Source organism: Rhipicephalus microplus, chromosome 9 (assembly GCF_043290135.1).
Source record: "Rhipicephalus microplus isolate Deutch F79 chromosome 9, USDA_Rmic, whole genome shotgun sequence".
NCBI lineage: Eukaryota > Metazoa > Arthropoda > Arachnida > Ixodida > Ixodidae > Rhipicephalus > Rhipicephalus microplus.
The window spans coordinates 129911637-129932744 of NC_134708.1; the positions used below are offsets into that span (position 1 = coordinate 129911637).

The 21108-nt window shown below is 43.6% G+C and overlaps 1 protein-coding gene across 1 annotated transcript; it reads left to right on the forward strand.

Moving 5' to 3' along the window:
* The first annotated feature begins 209 nt into the window (after nucleotides 1-209).
* On the forward strand, nucleotides 210-20451 carry LOC119185454 (uncharacterized). Its single transcript, XM_075874303.1, has 3 exons — nucleotides 210-1641; nucleotides 2017-2176; nucleotides 4427-20451. Exons 1-3 carry the CDS (start codon nucleotides 1433-1435, stop codon nucleotides 4778-4780), a joined length of 723 nt encoding a protein of 240 aa, XP_075730418.1. The 5' UTR covers nucleotides 210-1432; the 3' UTR covers nucleotides 4781-20451.
* Nucleotides 20452-21108: the final 657 nt, after the last annotated feature.

The window sequence follows — 21108 nt, forward strand, 5'->3', positions numbered from 1 at the left end:
TGGAACGGAACCTTGCTGGCTTTTGAGTGGTTACTATCAAGTCAGAGCTTGCTTTTTTGTCAAAAATATAACGGTTAATACATTAAAAGTGGATTTCTAAATACTTCGGGAAAAGATAATTTGTACGTTATTGTTTTGCCTTGTATACGTGAAAAAAAAATGTTTTTTATTTTGTTTATCGACGATGAAAACGACCAGAGGGCGCTGCAACTGCGAAAGGTCCGCTTCACTGCCGGCAACCTCTGTGGCCGGCAACGAATAACTAAAAGAGAAAAATCAGCCGCCGCTCCGCTGCGGTTTCGCGGGTGCTCCCGGAGCGGGGCGGACTACAAAAACGTCAAACTAAAAACCTCTAATAAATCAGTTGTTTGTCGTTCAATCAGTCGTGTCATCGTATGCATCAACCCCTGACACTATCCATAGAGTGGCTACTCGCACTCTTGAACGAACGACCTCCCCTATAGCCGCGAACGCCCTGCCCTACCCTGTGATTTTACCCTCCTCCTTCAGTACGAAGGCGAGCGTCTCCGACGGCCGCCCCATGCGAACACAGCAATGCAAACTGGTAGGTGTTCTGTGGCAATGCTCTCACAGTTGCCTCCGAGCAGCCATGATGTCACTTGACAGAGCGGTACGGAGGCGAGTGGTCTCACACGGCGGCCAGTCGCAACACAAGGCAGCAGGCATGGCCTCCAAGATTGTATGCTGGCTGGAGGCTCCCAATTGAAAAAAAAGAGCGACGTTCCAGGCATAGAGTTTCTCAAAATTAAGTTGTAAGAAACTCTATGGCTGCGTCCCCGGCGTGCGCGTCACCAGCACGTCCCCTCCAGAGGCGAATAGCACGCGAGCAATCCTGACGCTGGCGTCCTCCTCGCCCTCATGACGAAATACTCTCGTTCTCGGAGTGCGCCCCGAAGGAATCCCTAATGGCCGTTCATTTTGGTACAAGATGGGAAGAAAAGGCTTGCGCTGTTTTGTTCAATGCACTCGCGCCCCCGTGGAATTTTCGTCTCCGCCTGTGCACCGTGGACTGCTCTCGCGTTGACTTAGGAAGAGGCGTTTGGCGTGGCGTTGGACTAATTTGTGGTCTAGTGTGAATTTTTCGTGTGCGTGAATTTTTTTTTTTAGTTCAGTGAACATTCGGGTCGACGCCTGCGCCTTTTTGCGCCCTTGGCCCTTCAGCAAGAAGTAATCTGCCGTTGTGTCCTACTGTGCGATTTTTTATTTTTTTTACAGTGAACACGCTTGGCTTTTAAGTATATTTGTGGCCGCCGGTGTCCTGAGCCCTCGCGTTGTCGCTCGACGCGATCGCCTTTGTGGTGAACTACTCGCCCCCCCCCCCCCTTTTTTTTTTAATTTAGCGGCGCGGAAATGCTCTGGTGACCTCGCGTTTCAAGACGTGATCGCCGCGATAGCAGTGTGTTGTACGGCTATGGCCAGTAAAAGCAGTGCATGTGAGACATCGGCGCACAGCGCGATCGAATGCGTCAGAGACAATGAGAGCTCATGGCCTGACGTCGACGTGCTTCGAGCAAACATCACCGATGAACGTCACGCCTGCAGCTGGGTAGAAGACTACGGCTTGAAGACGAATACGTCATGGGTTGTAGACTTCGTCAAGCCAACAGCAAAGTGTGAAAGGTAATGCAAAAAATGATGTTATAACTTCATAAATACCTTACGTCGTCTCTGGTGATTAAACTTCATGTTTTGCGGATAATATCCAACGATGCGCCGTCTCAATGGTTGTAGACGAAGTGGAGATGATCGGTACGAGATAGCTAAACTCCGCTCATTCAGTGACATTTTTCAATTATATAGAAATAACGAAATAGGCACATGCACGTGTCCAGCTGGGTGCACAGGTGCCTTTTGTAAGCACCAAGCACTTGTGCACAAGGTATTCAGTGGAATTTTCCCCAATTGCCCAGTGCTAGCCACACAAGACCGCCATGAATTAGGAAAGCTTGCCCTTGGAGATGCATGCCCAAGCGTAGAGTTTTTTGCAAACTCCAGGGACACCATCAATGCACAAGGTGAGCAACACAACCCAGTGCCTCAAGATGAAATGGCTGCTACTACTCCACCCCAGGATGAAGAGATGCCAGACTCTGAACCTGTTCTTGACACAGAGTCATGTGCGTCAATTTCACACCTTGAGCAGCAAGAAAGTGAGGTACGTGCCAGCTTCCACAATAATGTAAATGAATTGTGTGTGTAAGGTTGATGCATCACTGAAATCTACATAGCAAGCTATACCCAACTGGCTTAGTGGAAAGTAATTCAGCCCTGTTCGGAACTCATGGCATAGAAGGACTGCATAAACTGATTTGTACAGAAATATACAATAGCTACTGCTTTGTGCAGGTGTACAAATTACAGGAATTGACGATCTGACTGAAAAATCTATTTTGTGCACATTGTTTTAGCTTCTGCTTATGAAGCTGTACACATGATGATGATGTGCTGTGGATTTTTATGTGCAAAGCAGCTCAGGGTTGAGCTCAATCCGACGTGCCACGTGACCACCCTTACTAGACATGTGCATCCGCCCACCTTTTTCTTCTCTATGCATCCCTCCCCGTGGTGTTTTCACTACCTTTGTGCATGCGCCCCACTCCTACGCTCCCCCTCTCCCGCTTTGCAACACCGATGCAGGCAGTGCCTGCTAGTGAGTTTCTTGATTGAAAAAATAACATGCTTGTTCTGCACAACTATTCAAGAGTCACCCCATATATATAGCCACTGGTACTCCAAGTTAGTGCCAGTGGGAGATTTCTCCAGTGTGTTGTTGAACAATAAAAGTTTACAGTGTGCGTGTTAACGGTAAAAGCGGACTGCAGGTCGTTTGTCCAGTTGAAGTCTTATGTCTCTCATTACTTATTAAGAGCGATTGGCATGTTCTAGTAGGAAACCCCCGTTTATCACTGCATGCTTTGCGCCTCCTCAGGTTTCTCTCCCGTACAATGACGCCGCGAGTGCCACCGTCAACGTCGCCACCAGTGTAAGCCTAGAGACCGCTGCTTCGCATCTACACGATTCCCTTTAGTGGGAGATGGTGTAATTTTTTTCTTTATAGCAATAGTTATACAGTCCAATTAGTAAGTGTAGCAAGCAAATTTACTGACTGTGGCAAAAGTGGTTTTAAGGCAAACCCTTCATTGTGCATGTGGCGCACGCAGCAATGGGGGCGGTTTTCTTTTTCTTATTTTTTGGGGGGGGCGGGCGGGAAGGGGGAATCATGGGGCATCTTTTTTACTGGCTCGCAGCCAGAAAGCAAACTTTTTATCGCAAGTGATCTCCAACAGCTGTATTAAATATTCATATGCGCACAGCCAATCCACAAACATCGCTAACTAAAGGCAATCAGGAAGTGCCATTTATGGTGGCTTGCCCAACTGCAGTGGCATTTTGCATGTTTAATTTTGAAAATTTGTGTACTGCTGCAATGCATTTTTCAGCATGAGGTAAATATAAAATGTATACAATGGAACAGAGAACTTACAAAATATCTATCTGACTTAACTAATTTAATTGAAATTAACTAGTGGCTTGACAAGGTTTACTGTTGGATGATTTCGTAAGTGTGGTAGTTCTCGCTACATTTTATGAGAAGTGAACTTAGTGTACAAATACCGTGTGCCAACTGGCCCCATTTATGATTTATTTATTATTATTTATTTAAAGAAGTGCTGACATGAATTTATAATATTTTCTGTTTTTTTTTTTAACAAAAACACTTGTGTTGAGAACCCCCAAAATTGTGTCAAAGTAACTGGGAATGCATAGAATTTATTTTAATACTGCAACCTTAAAACAGAGATTTTGATTGTGGCATCGTGAGGGCAGCTTTGCATGGACTTGTCAACAGAAGTCGTCAAAAAAAGACTACGGCTCGCAACTTAGTAGCAGCAGCTGTCATTCTGCTGTCATAAGCACATGTTCACCTAAATTATGAGTAAGATGTCATCCAAAGACTCTGACAGCGATTTCTGCTATTTAAGCTGCATGCAGGACACAGGTTTTGCAAACTTAGTAACTGTGTTGTACTGTGATAATGTCCACTGCAGAGTGATTGGCTTAGAGATGCTGGGCAATAAATACTTTGAATTCAAATTTAAATATTTCATTCATGTTGCCTGGCTCTGGTGTGCGGAGAGTGTTAATAGCGCACACCATAGAAATGAAAAATGTTTCTTTTCGGTGTCTGAAAATCGTGTTGGTACTCCTTTATGGCATGCAATAGTAAATAATTGTGTTATTGCTCCTTAAATTATGAGGTCTATCTTGATAAAAAAAAAGTATCTTCAGTGTTCTTAAAAAGTACCGAAGTGTGTACTGGGAGACTATTGAGAAAATACTGTGCTTCCAGTATTTGAAAACCTAATGTTTGAAGCTATACCTAATAAAGTGACGATTGTTATAGGATGCGGACAACAGCCTTGAAGCCCTGATTGAGCAGTTACGGCAAGTTCATGCAGAGGAGAAAAGCAATGCAGCATACAGAAGGCACCTCCTCAGTGGCACTAAGCACCTCCGAAGACTCCAAGAGCAGAAGTGCGGTGTTGGTGCCATGATGGCAATGGACGCTGCTTTAGGTCTGGAGTTACGTCGTGGACGGTATATTAAAGTGCAGCCGACAGCAATTTCAAGACGACGTCCAGGACTAACTAGAGGCTCCAAGCGAGTAGCCGCAGGACGACCAGCGAGTGGCCCTTCACCTAAGCGAACAAAGAAGAGGCGCCATGTGCTGCAGCACAGTGTGAGCCAGAACATGTGAAGCTGCATGGCTATGGCCATTGAAGTGATGTTCTAGTGACTATCTAGTGACTACTCGGGGCAGAAAATTAGTGTGTGTGTGTGCGATGGTGCGTGCGTGTGGCATTCCTGGCTGAGGCTCGATGTTCCCATGGACGCATATGGTCATGATCATGCTTTGACAGGACAGCAGCCCATTGTACAAGCTTGCAGGGATGTTACATCTTGCAGATCATATACAGCAGACTCTCATTGAATGGAACATGAAGGACAGGGAAAATGTGTTCCACTTAACAGGAGTTCTGTTTACTGAGAGGTGAAGTGGGTTGCAGCATTCCAGTATGAAACCAATCATAACAGAGAAAGTTGTTCCATTCAAGCAGCAGTTTAATTTTACAGATTTCCGTTTACTGAGAGTCTACTGCATGCTAGAAAAGACAGAAAATCAGGCATGAAGACAACCATAGTACAAGTGCAACATCTTTCCCACCAGGGTACGGAAAAAGCCGATCAAGTCGGCAAGCCTCTCGGTCCTATTTTTCAACTACTTCAACAGTCTTCTTTTTTTTTCCAACTATTTCACCTGCAGGTGTATTTTGCCAAAACAGTTGATCAATTTCTTCACTAAGTTGCTGTCCTGGTAAAAGAGTTCTGCCGCCTTGTGATCGATGCCCACAGGATTAGCAATGGATGTGTCTTCTCTGGAGAGCTGTAATCGATGCCATGACGGCAGCTCAATGGCAGCATGGTGTTTTATGCGCAATTTCTGGTTGCTTCCCACTGCCTAGGGTGACTCCTCTAGATGGCTCATCAGGCTTGCCAATGCCAATTACCATTCTTAATGCCTGCTGATTCAGAGTTCTCTATCATATGTCCTGGCTGCTTCTTTCCTTGCACCAATTAATTGTGCACCAGTTCATTGAGGAGCCTATTGCTACTCAATAAACTTGTGGTGTACCTTGGGCACTAAGGGAGGTGCTGTCATACCTTCTTTTCTGATTCAAACAGCCACTTACACATCTCGTTCAATTCCTAGGCTCACTTTGTACTTCTGGCTCGTGCTCCTTCACCAAGTCTGTTTGAGCAGCCTTCCTATTAATTTTTCAAGCTTATATTTTAACTTTTTACGATTTTGTTGCCCTTCGGAAAACAGGCATTGAAATTAATTCAGCTTGGTCAACCCATTTTCTGCCCGCACGACGTCGGTCGGGGCTTGGCCATCCAGTGATTCTGCTCACTCCATGTTATAGTAAACATCAAATTGACGTGGAGCAGCACCTTTCTCCTAGATGAACTGCCTGCAGCTAGCGTACAATCTGGTTTTCATGTGGGGCTTCTCTTCTGAGAATGTAGACGCCATCACACATCATGGTGTTCAGAGGTTTTGCTCAGTGTGGTATAGCCAGGAAAGCTTCCCTCTTTAGACCGTCAACTGCTGTTAGAGGGACCCTGAATTTTTGTTTTTTTTTTAGCATTTAGGCTAGAGCATGATCAAACCATTCACACCACAAATTCAACAACACATCGTGTATTAAGGCCACTACGGACAATTATATCATCCCCTTCATTTCACCTGTGCTCGTGACTCGTGCTGGCATTGCACAACTCTCATGAGCACACTTGACGGTTTGAGCTTCGCCCAGTTTAGACCTCCAAGATTGCACCCCGACAGGTTGCTTGTAATCTCGAAAAACTGTCAAACAGCGCGCTGGGCAGCATGCACGCCGTCTAGCAAGAGACGAAGATCGCGAAGTGATCGATAGCTGCTCTGAGAGGTGCTGTCACAATACAAGCCCATTCTACTTCTGAACATTCCACAGCCAATCAGATCAGCAACCAGGGTGATGTCGCTTTACTAGAGCGTGTCGTTCTGTGAATGAGCAGTTGAAAATGCGTTTGGCGGAGTCACAGCTATCTGCAGCGCTTCACAGATTTAAAACGATCTAATAAATTACACAGTTTATGCAGAGAGCTGAAATCAACCTGTAAATGACTTAGGACTTGATCTACTGGCCCAATGTGTTTGTACAAAATCGTAAGAACTGTTTCAGGGTCTCTCTAAACTTTCCTGGCTCCAGCTGTCTTGCACTTAGTTTTAATTAAATATCCATCTGATTTTTTGCATAGCCTGTTATGACGCCTTAGTAAGAGTAATTTTTTGTGTCACACATACTTGACGCATGGAGACATTTGCACCTCAAGCAAGAGACCTTTCCTTCGCAGTCGTGCACCCTGTGGCCTTTAGTTGTACATATGCTACAACGACACTGTAAGCACTTGCTTATTTTGTGTCAGGCAAGTATCAGTTTGACATGCTTCTGTTGAGTGCTGCCTTGATGTGCAGAATCTACGAATCTCTGCAACATATTGAAGATTTCTGAGGGAGTTTGTCAGTAAACAGATGAAGTAGGTTGGTCCCAGCTGTGATTTCGAGCTGGCTAGTTTGTTGCATGCTGATCACCACTGTCTCCTTCGTTGCTATTGCTGTACTCACACTTCTCCAGACTTTCCAGTTAGACTGAAAAAGCTTCAGAAGACTGTCTAGCCCCTAAGCATAAGCAGCGTTGTCCAAATATAACTCCTAGCTATTGCAGCACTGGTACGGCGACATATCGGGGTAGTGCCCTGAGTATGATGTTGCAGAGCATCAGTGAAAACTATGACCAATGTACACCTAGTGACTTCAGCTCTCCGATGTTAATGAGCACGTGGTCATACTGTCAGGGCTGTGTTATCAGACAGTCAAACAGAAGTCCACCGATGCAATCTTCCACAGTGTTCTTGTTCTTGGCACATCTTATCACCGAAGCTCTTCAGTAGCGTGTTGACAGTGTCCTTGTAATGTGCTTCAGTCATTGTAAGACCAGCAACTACTCGAGCAGCACCTTTGAAGAACAGCCACATAAAATGAAATTTTTTTGCCGCAGTCCAATTGTTGTTATAAACAATGTGGACAAATTGTTCCCAGAACTCAATTCATTTTACACACATCTTCAGAGCAAGGCAAGGTTGTAAGTTTGGGTAGCACGGCTGCCATCCTATCTGATGGTACAGCACAGCCTATAGGTGTATGGGTAGCAGTCATACATTCCTCTTCTGCTTGTGTACTTGAGAAATGGTTCCCCCTGCTCAGGAGATCGGCAATAATTTGGGTATTGTGTTCGTACACTAGGACTGCATCATACTCTGCTTGGAAGTATTAATTCATGCCATGAAGAAATTCTCCAATTAGCCATTGATCTTCTTCAGATATTAGTTTTAAGCCTGTTGTGGATGAAGTCTAGGTGCTCATGTGTTGCAGACTAAAGGATCGTTGTGACATGCACTTCGCCTTGAGCTTGTCCAAAACATTCAGTCAACTCGTATATCTTCGATTTCTGTACCAACTCTTCAGAATATGATGTCACCGGGGTCACTCAACGATATAGACTCTCTCAATTGCGTTGATGTAGTTAAGAGAGACTCAGAAAAACATCACTACTCTCAATCTGGTTCAATTTGACCCTACTGTGCACACTGAGCTACATACGGTTGCAAGTGACAGAAGTAACTGTGATATTCATGATATGCTAGCTATCTCCCATCAACCCCTGAGTGCAATTATCTCATTACAGGGTGTGTTTAAAAAATAACAAGGGGGGGGGGGGGGCAAGAAGGGAAGATGGAAGCTTGCATTCTACCAAACACATAATGCTGCAATTTACTGCTAATTGCTTAAATTAGTCCTGACAATTATTTTGACTGATTCATCTTACTACCTACAAACTATTGGCACTACTCTCCACTATGGGAACCTCTTTCATGCGAGCATTTTTATAGGACACTCGGGATCAGAGCAGGCAAAATTATCTACAATAAAACCTTTTGCCTATCTCGACCACGTATTCTACATATTTATTATATAGGTCTGCGTGTTGCCACTCTACACACCGTCCCGTTGCCAGGCCTCTCCATCGGCCTGCCACAGGTCACACCATACTACCTAGCAATAAAAACAGTTATGACCAACTCAATTCATCATTGTAGTCTGTCATTGTCTCCTTGTACCTCTTCCCCCACTTTTTTGCAGTTACCCTCTCCTCATGCTTAGCTGGGATTGCAGGAGAGGGAATGAAGCGTACACACATAAGTGCTAAGGGAATCTGTTACAGCACCCACACTTTGTCAACCATTTTGTTATTACAGATTGTGAGCAACACAAATATTTGGGCAAATTGGTTCCAATTCATTTTTAAGAGGGTGAAATAACAAGAGGACGAAGAAACAACAAGACAAACACTGATTCTATTTGGTCGGTTGCGAAAGGCTAACCACTTTTATATGGAAGACACTTTACTGCAGTCACTGACCACGTGCCGTGCTGGCTGACATATTTGAAAAACGTAGTCAGACAGTTCGGTCAATGAGCTGCGCATGCTAACATTTTCGTACTCACTTATATATTCTATCTGTAGATTGCTTACTCGAACACCGTCAATAACCTTGATGATGCTGATGAAGAACACGAAGCATTCTATTATGTCTGTATTTGACTTGATGCATGAAGTGAAAGAACAACATGGTTTCTTAATTCCAAAAATTATGAATCACACAAACCATCATTGAATGAAGACTGTGTTGACACTGTGCTCCATCAGTGCACTCCATACCACTGCTATTTCACACTTGAAGAGCCTGACTGTGTTACTGCTATGCCTGGACACTTGCAAAGAAGCAACCTCACCGAGCTTCCCGATATGTCCACAGCTGAACATACTAGGTGCCGATGAGCAGTGCATGTGCTAGACTGTCTGCAATAGCTCCAGCTTGAGTTGCCTGGATAGGAACCATGTTCCTAGAAGGCATCTGTGTGGTTAATCTAAGGCACGTTCATCTTAGCACTGAGGTTCTGTCCCGATATACACCGGGATCTATGGTGACAGCGTCGCTGCACAGCTGATGTGCCGTGAGTTAGTGAGTGTGCTGTCGGTGCGTGAACAGACACTAGACCGGAGCATGTTTTATATGTTTCTGCATGTGCAACATGCCTGTCAGTTCCATCCTGCGTCCACATTGAAGCCTCTATCTTTTGGTGAAATTTTTCTTGTGTGTAAAAGGCACAAGCCCACATCATTACCACAATCACAGACTGAATTCTCTTCACAATATTGTATATATGATGTAATTTAACAATAAAAATCTGATCGAAATAAGCACTTTGTGTTTTTATGTTGAATGGCTTGGCCATTTTGTCATTCCCATAATGCACAGGACCAGTTTGAGCATGAAAATCTCGTGCAACTTTCAGTATACATGTACTGCAATCAGAGACTGCATGAAAGATCACCGAGCGCCATCTTCTTCCATATCTTGTGCATCTCTGACGCTCAATAGCAATAATGTCCAAAAAGGTGACAAGTGTTTTAAAGTGGGCTTGCTATTTCCATCAGATTATATTTGACTGAGCGTTGCAGCTCAATGCATGTTTGCCTTTGGCATGGAGAATAGATACTTGTGATACTTTTGCTGTTCCTTTGTCTAAATCAGTTGATCTAATTTGTGTAATAGTTCACTCGCATTACAAAATAAAGTACCAAGACATCTGAAGCCTTTTCAGTCTTTGTTATAATTTCTGACGTTTCATACAACACTTTGTAATATGGCTTTCCCCATCTCGCACATCGTGTAGAACTTCGCATTTTCACGGAGCAAAAAGTTACTAGCACGATTCAGCACGCTTGGTAATTAATTCACAACGCCACCGAATTCGGTACATTTTGGAACACCACTTGCCCCCAACCCTTTTGAAGTAGTTCAAATGATACGAGCGACAGTATTCACAGCAGCGCAAGCACCATTACTGCCAACTCTTTTTTTTTTTTTTTTTTTGCTATGTGTGAACAGTATGCCTTTGCATAAGTTTTTTTTTGTGTGTGTGTGTGTGTGTGTGTTTGTGATTATGCTGCTCGACCAATAGGCGCCAAAAACTGCGGGAACTAATACAGCGCACCCATCAGAAACCCTCCCTGATGCTGTTGCGAGTGAAATATAGTCAACTGCTACAAGATGCAACTTCTGACAGCACCTGCACGAGTTCCTTGAGAAAACAGCCACTACTGAACTGCAAAGACATCAAGGTAACATGTTACACAGTACCAAAATCGTGTTTTTCATTTTGTTCTGCAACAGACAGTAGTACCCGCACTTATTTCAAACACATTATTGGTGAGAATTAATCGTGATTCCTGAAGGAATCAGTTAGCACGGCTATTTTTAGGTAACGCAACAGGGTCAGCTAACACGTTTTCAATGGTCGTTTCAATTTTTGTGGAAAAGCGTTCCGATTTTTTTAGCACCCCTAACAGCTTTCATGTGGCACAAGACTGACGTCTATTGTGTAACTTGTTTTATCCGAAGCGGAGTTAATTCTGTACATTAAATATGTCTGCAGCGTGCCCGAGGATTCTGCAGTCTGCCGCCTTTGTCATTATTCGAGAAACAGGGCAGTAGTTGGTTACAGGTAGCAAAACAAGCACAAACCTGTGGTTTCGTGACTGGTTGGAGCTCTCTCCATGCTCCAAAATCAGCTTGTACAAACACTTGTTTATTTTCACACTCATGCTAAACATTACCTGGTTATCAGAAGCGTATTTCTGCAACATAAATCACGAAATTACTGCAAATTTGGGCAAGGTTCCTTTTGGCGTTGCATAAATGGTTGCCAGACTTGAAGGGTGGTTGTTGCCAGATTGCCGCTAAATTTAGTTGACAAATTTTCTCCTGTAGTTGTGGCTTCTCCGTAAGAGTTTGGTGCTATCCGCGGTGCATTTCGCGAGTGCATGAGCGACACTGGCCGTTTTAATTAACGGAATGAACCGAGCCTAGCAGAAGTCAAGCGCGGCGCTGCTGCACAATTAAGAGGCCGTTTTAATTAACGGAATGAACCGCGCATTAATGAATTCGTTTTATTTACGGAATGAACCGCGCCTAGCAGAAGTCGAGCGCGGCGCTGCTGCACAATTAAGAGGCTGTTTTAATTAACGGAATGAACCGCGCCTAGCAGAAGTCGAGCGCGGCGCTGCTGCGCAATTAAGAGGCCGTTTTAATTAACGGAATGAACCGCCCATTACAGAAGTCGAGGCGCGTTCTCTTGCTGTGTGCGCAGCTGTGCGATTCAGACATCGCGTCTCAGTATTGGGAATTACGAGGAAAACTGAATAGAGTCGCAGGAGGTGATGCGCTGCCCCCCTCCCCCCTTACTTTTCTTTTTTTTCCTCTCTCAGCTGATCCTGTCGCGTCGACCGCGCGCTACGACGGTGTACGCTACTCTTACGGAGAAGCCACAACTACAGAAGAAAACTTTTCCGCCAAATTTAGCGGCAGTCTGGCAACAACCACCCCAAAGTCTGGCAACAAATTTATGCAACGCCAAAAGGAACCTTGCCCAAATTTGTATGTGCAAACGCCACACGAGTCTTCCACGAGTGTACGCAGATGCCGTATTTACATACTGTCATCATTTTCTGCACTTTGCTGTTGATGTCGATGATGATGCCAATGCTTTTATTTTCAGGATTTCAAACTTGGCAATGGCTGCTGCGCCGCGCGGCGCTGTAGCCATCCCCACACAGGGACGGCTCCTGCGCCGCACGGAAGTGACGTCACAAAAATTGTCATGGCATACGTCGTTTCCGATTTAGCGCGTTGTTCGAATTTACCGAATCGGAACGTGGCTCAGCTGGCCAGCAGACGCTCACTTGCTGCTGCTGCTGCTGCTGGAGTACGGCTGGTTGCTGCTTCTGCGAGCTGTCTACAGGCCTTGTTCTGCTACATATTCGCAAGCCTCGAACATCATCTTCATCTAAGCTCAACCGCTTATTTTCACGGCTATTTTATATTTACTAACGTTGTTTATATCCATCCCAATACGTATTTTTGTGATTTTTCGCATATAGGCTGATTTAGCAATATCTGTGCGTGGCCCTTTCTTTGGTCATCCGTGTTAACGTGCTTCGTATCTGTGTCGTAGTGCATTTGCGTAGTTGACAGCCGTGTTTTAGATTAAATATTCACTTTCTTGTTTCTTTTTTTTTTTTCATGGTGTAATTCTGAATTGAAAGTGTGCGCAACATGACGCGTGTGTTAGTAGCGGGCGATTCGATGGTGAAATACGTCGACCAGTATTTCCCATCGCGCCGTGGCTTGTCTGTTAGCGTTGCCGCACACAGAGGAATAAGGATTGAGCACTTGCTCTCAATGATTGCTGACAAGCTGGCCAGTTTTGATGTTGTCATTGTACATGTTGGCACGAACAACACTGTTGACAGTGTCAACATGTGCATGGACAAATATCGCCAGCTCGCTCAGGGAATCATCGAAAGCAATCCCACGTTGCATGTAGCTTTCTCTGCCATTCTTCCTCGGGGGCAGAATCGGTACCGCCAAGGGGAAGAACAGTTGTGTGATGTTTGTCATTTGAAGGACCACTACAGGAATGTGAATGCCGCACTCGCACAGCTTTGCCTGGAGAGGGGCTTCACTATCCTGGATAGTCTTGTGGACAGCTGGCCTGGATTCCTGAGCAGGGATGGTGTCCACCCCAGCCGGCTTGGCAACAAGGTGCTGGCAGACTTCCTGCACCGTGAGGCCTGTGCCTTGTCCACCCAACTAGAGAGGAGACACATCCAACAGTCCTACAAGGAGTCCAAGGCATCTGCATGGAGTGGGTGGGCTCGGCAGGAGCACTTTTCCATCAACTTGGAAGTCGATTTTCCAGCACTTGGTATGCATGCAGTTCAATATTCTCCAGCAGTAGGTGGACCTTCCGCTGCACCAGCTCCTGTCTGGAAAACCAGCAGTGCTCTCATGAAGAGACACGACACTGACCAACTGGCCAGTACCATTCATTGTGTTGGCTTTACGCTCGTTGGCGGTGTCCGCGTTCGCTGCAAGGGAAGCAAGGCTTGGTGGACCTGGGACAGCCTGCCTTCCCCCATTTTCTATGGCACAAGTGTACCATGCAAGGGAAACACTGGGGAGAGGCCTATTCAGCCAATGATCCCTAGTCGAGGTGCAAGCACCACTTGTGGCAGGAAAATAAGGAGAGCCTCACAGGAGCATGAGAGTGCTCTTGTGCGCTCTTCTGTGGGGGAAGAGGAGGCCAGTGCTGGAAAAGCAGCTGTGCCACAGGCTGTCGGCCAGTGTGGCGACAGTGAGTGGAAACTGGTGCAGTCAAAGAAGAGCCGGCGGAAGGCTGCGGCACTGCACAAGCAAGAACAGAGCTCTAAACTCTGTGCAGACAGTGAAGGCAAAGTTCTTGCTGTGACAGCTGCCAAGTCCATCAGGTCCACTTCACCTATGACAGCAGTTGTGAGCCAGAAACAGATTCAGTCTGCTTCTTCCGCTGTCTGTGGTAGAAAGCCTGAAGGACGAGCCAGTGTCTCGCACAACGTCATTCGTGATAGTTTTAAAAAGGTGCAGCGTGTTCCTAGCAAGCAGTTGAAAGACTGCTCAGTTAGTTCCGCGACTCACTGTGAACCTGTCACGAATGACGCTGTGAACGAGGTTTCTGTCTGCAAAAGCCATCTACCAGCACTGACTCGGGATTGCATGCGAATTGAGCGCGATCCTGGCACAGAGGCTGGTGACCCTATGGAAGCTGGGTGCACTGCAGCTGTGCAGTACAAGTATTGTGAGGCTGCTTTGACATCCAGAAGCAGGCCTGTCAGCCCTGGTGCCCAGGCTATTTGTGTAAACACTGGTGCCAACCCAACCGTCCTCAATAACCCAGTAAATACACTATATGGTGGGGGTAGCAAAGTTTATTTAAATGCAACATTTGATAACTTTCCTTCTTTTAAGAAAAGCTTTGATGAGTGGTGCAGGGAGGGCAGGCATGTAGTCATGATAAATAAGAGTAATAAAAGTCCATTCACATCAGAAGATAAGGACTTCGAGTATATTAGGATTAAATATAGCTGCATTCACGGTCGCACAATAAAGCCCAGGGGGATAGGAAAGCGACCAAAGCAAGCTTACAATGGTACTGGCTGTGAAATGACAGTATCGGTAAGCCTATGTAAATCGCCTACTCTGCACTACAAGATAACTAAACTACAAGCTAAGCATAACCATCCCACAGAATATTATGATTTGTATCCTCAGAAGAGGCTCCTGAATCATGGAGAAAAAGAAGAATTCTTTGACTTAGCTAAATGTAACATTGGCGCAAAGGATTTTAAAAACTTGGTCGAGCAAAAAACTGGTAAGAAGTTAACTACAAAGGACATTAATAATTACAAGCAACGATTTTCTATTCCTATCCACAATGAGCAGGCTCATGGTGAAATGGTTTTAGAGAAGGTAGAGACCTTGCTAAAAAATAATCCAAACTGGGTTATTCACTATGAAATGAATCAAAATAATAACCTGCAATTCATACTTCTTCAAACAACGCACATGCGTGAGATTTTGGAAAAGTATCCAGAGATTCTATTTATTGATGGAACGTATAAAGTGAATATTGAGGGTTATATTCTTTACTCTATATTAGTTCAAGATGGTCGTGGTCGTGGGAGACCTGTGTGTTATGCCTTCTTACGAAATGAGACGACTGAAATTGTTGAGCCCATGTTCACAAAGTTTGTAGATTTCAACCCATTTGTTGTGTCTGCTTGCAAAGTAGTGATGATTGATAAAGATCTCAATGAACTGCGCATTTTAACCAGTATTCTTCCTAATTCTAACATACTTTTGTGTACGTGGCATGTGTTGCATTGTTTCCAGCAAAAGGTTAATGAAAAAGCTAGACAGCAACGTGATCAGTTGCTTCCTCTCTTAAAAAGCTTAGTTTATTCCCCCACTGAGCAAGACTACTTCGATAAGCTTGCTAACCTCCAAGCTATGACTTGCACAGATTTCATTTCTTACTATATGCATAACTGGCACTTGTGTAAGGAAATGTGGGTACATGCATATCGGCAAGCCCTTCCTACATTTGGTAATAATACTAATAATCGCATTGAGTGCCACAATCAAAAGATTAAAAATTATCTCTCTTCAAGCATGCATTTGGTTCAAGCAATAGAAGCATTGGTAGGTTACATTGATAATGATTCTTTATCTCTACAGTTCTCTAAGCTTAAAGAAATGAAGCTGAACCTAAACATAAATGATTTCAATGACCCATTTCAGCTAGAATTGTCCCGTAATTGCACTTCTGAGGCTACAAGTAAAGTACTAGAGCAGTATGAGAAGTTTAAAAATGTAAGTTATCAAGTCACTTCCACTCCTAATTCTTATGTTGTAGTTTCACCAAGATCACAGTACAGTGTTTCATTGTGCTTGGCTTCTTGCACATGTGCTTTTTATAACCAGTACACTCTGCCTTGTGCACATATTGTAGCAGTGCGTGACTTTACTGAGCAAGATCTTTTCGACAAGGCTTGCATACCAGACAGGTGGTGCAAGAATCATTTCCTGAGTGACAGCTGCACAACCACTAGTGCCACACCAGTGGTAACAAGCAGCATTCAGTCACCACCCTGTGTGAAGCTTGACACTGCACAAGAGAAGTATACTTATGCTTATAGGAGTCTTTGCGAAATGTCAAAAACCGTGGCTAACGTATTATCTGATTGTGGTGAGAAGGAGTTAATGGAAAAACTTTCGTCCTGCGAGGCTTTCTTCAGAAATTTAACCACATTTCCTCGTAACCAAACTTCAGCAGCCATAAAGGCTGCACCAGCTCAGTTAGCACAAACTACTGCCACAAGTTATCTTGGGCATTCTAACAGTACAAAACTTGTGGTACCTTTGGTTAAAGCAAGAAGGGGGCGGCCAAAAAAAGTGAGAGCTGTCAAGCGTAAATTTTTCCCAAATCAAGTAAAAAAGGTAGGCCTTGCAACTGTTAAAGTAGACATGCTAAATGTCTACAAACGGTATTCTCTTTCAGATGCAGATTTAAATGTTCTGGTACAGGGCACCTCCATATCAGATAGCGTAATCAATGTCGCACAGTATTTAATTCAGAAAAAGTATCCTACTTGTGTCGGCTTTCAAGATGTCTTACTGGGCCGATGTTTACAATTCACTCAAATCAAAGGCCCTTTCGTTCAAATCTTGCATGTTCAGAACCCCAATCATTGGCTTACAGTAAGAAATGTTGGTGCGGACAAAAACACAGTCTTCATATATGATTCAATTGATCAAGATACCCCTCCTGACGCTGTTAGGCAAATCTGTCATATTCTAAAATTACAATCGCCAACATTAACCATTCAAACAATGAAGGCACAAAACCAGTGCAACACACTTGACTGTGGCTTGTTTGCGATTGCCAACATGTATTATATAGCGTCAGGCAGAAAACCAGAAACTTTGAACCTTAACCAAGCTATGCTACGCAAACATTTGCTGCAATGCATACAGAATGGTATGATCGAAGACTTTCCCCTCATAAACTCCATGGCTGCTCGCGTACAGCCAAGAGATAGTATTTACAAGTTACATTGTGTCTGCCGGCAACCACAATATAGTGGGGTAGTATTGGACATTACTTATGAAAGTTGTTCAAGAGGATTTCACGGAGCTTGTCTCGGCTCTTTAGCAGCTAACTTGGACAAAAAAGTATTCGTGTGTTCTCAGTCATGTTTGCTGGTTGCCAAGGAAAAGATACATTCTTCTAATTAATAATAGCATTCCATTTTGGTGTAGACATATGGCAAAATTTCTAAGCATTCTTCATGTCTTCTCCTCTAATTTTTGCTTTTCTTTAAAGGGCCACTCACCGGGTTTGGCGATTTTGAGCTGACAAGTGCAATGCGTACATCGGGAGTTTATGGTCACGTCTGCCAAACATTGCAACTCTATGCGACGCGGAAATGGGTCAAATTTCAAAACAAACGCTTCTCCCCCTTTTTTTTTGGGTCGCGCCCCCAGAGAAGGAGGTTATGATGTGCAAGTATGAATCGCCCTACATACACAGCAGTGCAGTGACGTTGATCCTATATGTATACGACTGTGCTCTGACGCTGCCAACAGTGGCACGTGACATGACGGAAATTATTTAACGTGACATGCGTAGTTAATGTAATTTGTTGCTTGAAGAGATTAATAAAACTTGGGATACATATTGAGATGCAATAGAAGAATGTGTTTGTCTTTTGCATTTTTTCCCCGTGAATTGCAACAAGATGCCGAGCTAATGTGCTGGCGTTTCGCATGCGTTTGTGTCTCCGCGGTTACTGCATCAAGCAGACTCCTGTCCTGGAAAAGAAATTAATGGTCCTGCACATTCGAGCACTCATTATGCTCATCTTTTCAACCGCATCAAAGCCAGCGTTTCCAAACAATGTCGCAAAAACAGGCAGTAGACACAATACAATGCTGGTAAACAAAAAAACACCGCTCGCGCGCTCGAGGGTTGGGCTTGTTTGAGCACGTCATGTGCACGTGACCTCTTGGTTGGATGCTGGAGAGGGTAGGAAAGAGATTTGGCTTGTGAAGGCTACACGGGGGAGTGGCAAGGGTTTTGAGCTTGCCTCTTTTCATCCTTGTTTCCTGCTGTTAAAAAAAGAAGAAACTGTTTTCTCAGCTCGCAATGAACCGATTGAAAAACTTTTTGTGGTATAATGCTCTCCGTTAGATACACAACTTCCACAGTTTGTTATGGGACCTGGTGAGTGGCCCTTTAAGGACTGACTTCAGGGATCGAAAGTATGAAGTTAGGCATGTTGGTAATGCATAATGGATCACATAGCACAAAAATTTGACCCAGGACAAGAGAAGGAACAAACACGAGTGCTCACTTCCAAGAAGATTTATCTTGAAGAGCAAACACATATATACTCCTGAAATGTGAAAATCAGGCAAATCATTCAAGACGCCCACAACTGCCATGCGCAAATATCTTACATTTTCAAAAAAGACAATTTGACAAAGCCCGAGACAGAGTGCTGATGCAGTTCAGCTCTAGTCTACAAATCCTCTTTGCCTCGATAATTTCTCTTGTCATTTTATTTGTTGTTTTTTCTTCCAGCAATAATGATGTCCCGCAAAATCATTTTGCAGCCACACGTGCTGCAATGAACACCCTTGTAACCTCAAGAATGGTCGCAATTGTTTCTTGGCCTTGTACTGCAGCAGGTGTGGCTCCAAACCACTTTTGTGTGACACCATTATCATTGGGAAAAAAAAAACTACAAGAGAAATTGTCGTGGCGAAAAAGATTTGTAGACTAGAGCTGAACTGCATCAGTACTTTCTCTCACTCTGTCTCTAGGGATTTGTCAAAACGAATTGTCTTTCCTGAGGATGTAAGGTTTTCGTGCATGGCAGTTGTGGGCTTTTTGAATGATTTGTCTATTTTTTGCATTTCAAGAGTATATATGTTTGCTCTTCAAGATAAATCTTGTTGGAGGTGAGCACTCGTCTTTGTTCCTTCTCTTGTTCTGGGTCAAATTTTCACATTATGTGATGAGTTAACTTTCTGCATGCACCACCTTATTTTTTTTCCTTGTTGTAAGCTAGTGGTGGAGCGTTAACTAGAAGTACATAAAAACATTGCCAAATGTATGTTACCCCAACGAACCAAATTCCTTTGTTGAGGCAATCCTTTCTGTGGCATTCCTTCTTTATTGACTTCTCATCACGTCAAACCTCAAACCTGTCTCTTTCATAAAAGTTCTAGAACTAGTTCTTGCTTTGTTTGGTTTTTTTGCTAAAAGTAGAAAAACTTCCCTTCGTTAAGCAAATTTTTCTGAACTAAAATATATTCATATCTAATGCACGGAATGAAAAATAAAAAACAAGAAAATTTATAGGCTGATCACTAATTGTCAATTGAATAAGGATTTCGGAAATAATACCATGAATGGCACACAACAAACACTCATGCATGCAGCCTTTTACCATGTGCAGCTGTAAACTGCAAACAAAAAGTATCAGATATTGTATATGATTTGCTTTTTTTTCTTTTCAGCAACAGTAACTTGCCCTTTAAGAGAAAAATATGAATATCAAATTTTCAAAAATAGTCATTTTTGAAAACCTGTCAATATATCAAAATGGTTTAGTTGATTCATGATTATGCAAGCAGTTCCTGCATGCCTGTGGCACTGGGATTGTTAATGTAGGCAGGCTGAGTTTGTAATGTTCTAAAGCCTCAGCATTTTAGTGTTATATTACAATATAACATTCAAATATTTTATAAATTCAACTATAAAATTTGCTCACAATGAGTTTGCTACAAATTAAGCAACCAAAGTCTGTGTATATATTGCCCACATTAACGTCACACTGCCACAAGTCTCTAGGCGGAGCCTGACCGCTACAGAGCGCGTTCTCGGGTGGCGGATAGAGAAAAGTCTTGCAATGAAGTGATGCTAAGCAGCTTCTATTAATAAACAAGACTGGCACTTGTGCCCGCGGACCAACAGGCAGAAAATACATATGACAACAGGAGTCTTTTCACTGCTGTGGTGGGCAAGTTGAAAGTTTCAGGTGCCATTTTTTAAACTCTTTGATTTATCTGTTGTTTTTTTCGTCTGTTTTCATCTTGTACAGGTCCAGTAAATTGTGGACTCACCCTGTTGTCAAGTCGTCAGGAAGTTGGATGATGCTGTCTTCTTCTAGCTATATTATGCAACTACTAAGAAGGGGATCAGAATTCTATTTTGTAGCAGTTATTTTACAAATAAATGTTAGTAAAATTTTATTTGGTTGTAGTAGTGTCATTGTGTACTCACGGACCATAACATTACATAAGACAGGAATTCAAGTGCACAGCAAAAAAGTGCTGCTATGAGCACCTATTATCAACATCAGCTAGTCATTCTTAATTTTGGTCTTTTATTTATCGCACATCGAGTAGCCGCAATTGCTTGGTTTACAGGCTGAGAGAAAAATTTAGCTCCCTTTCTTACACGCCAAACGTTGCTGGCAGTGAAACAGCGTTGTCAGCATTTTGATAGATACTTTGAAAATGAACGTGAAAACGACGGAGGGACAAGACAAAGGCGAAGTACTGAGTCTTTCTAATCTCGTGTCTCCGTCGTGTTCGTGGGCGTTTTCCAAAAATGCATAGTTTCCAACTCGACCTTACTGATATATTGTGAAAACTTTATGAAAACATGAATCCCCGAAGTTAAGTATAAAACTTTCACATAGAATGCATCACTTCTAGCGTCAACAGTTGAGCTATTACAAAACTTTGATAAGTCGCAATACACGTAAAAGCAAGTATGGCCAAGCTTCACTGCCTTGTGAAAGCACTGCGGTAAAGCCAGCGTGAGCAGAAGAGCATTACATGATACGAAATGAACGCATGCACAGGCCACTTGTGCATCAAACAAATATAAGCATTTGCGACTGC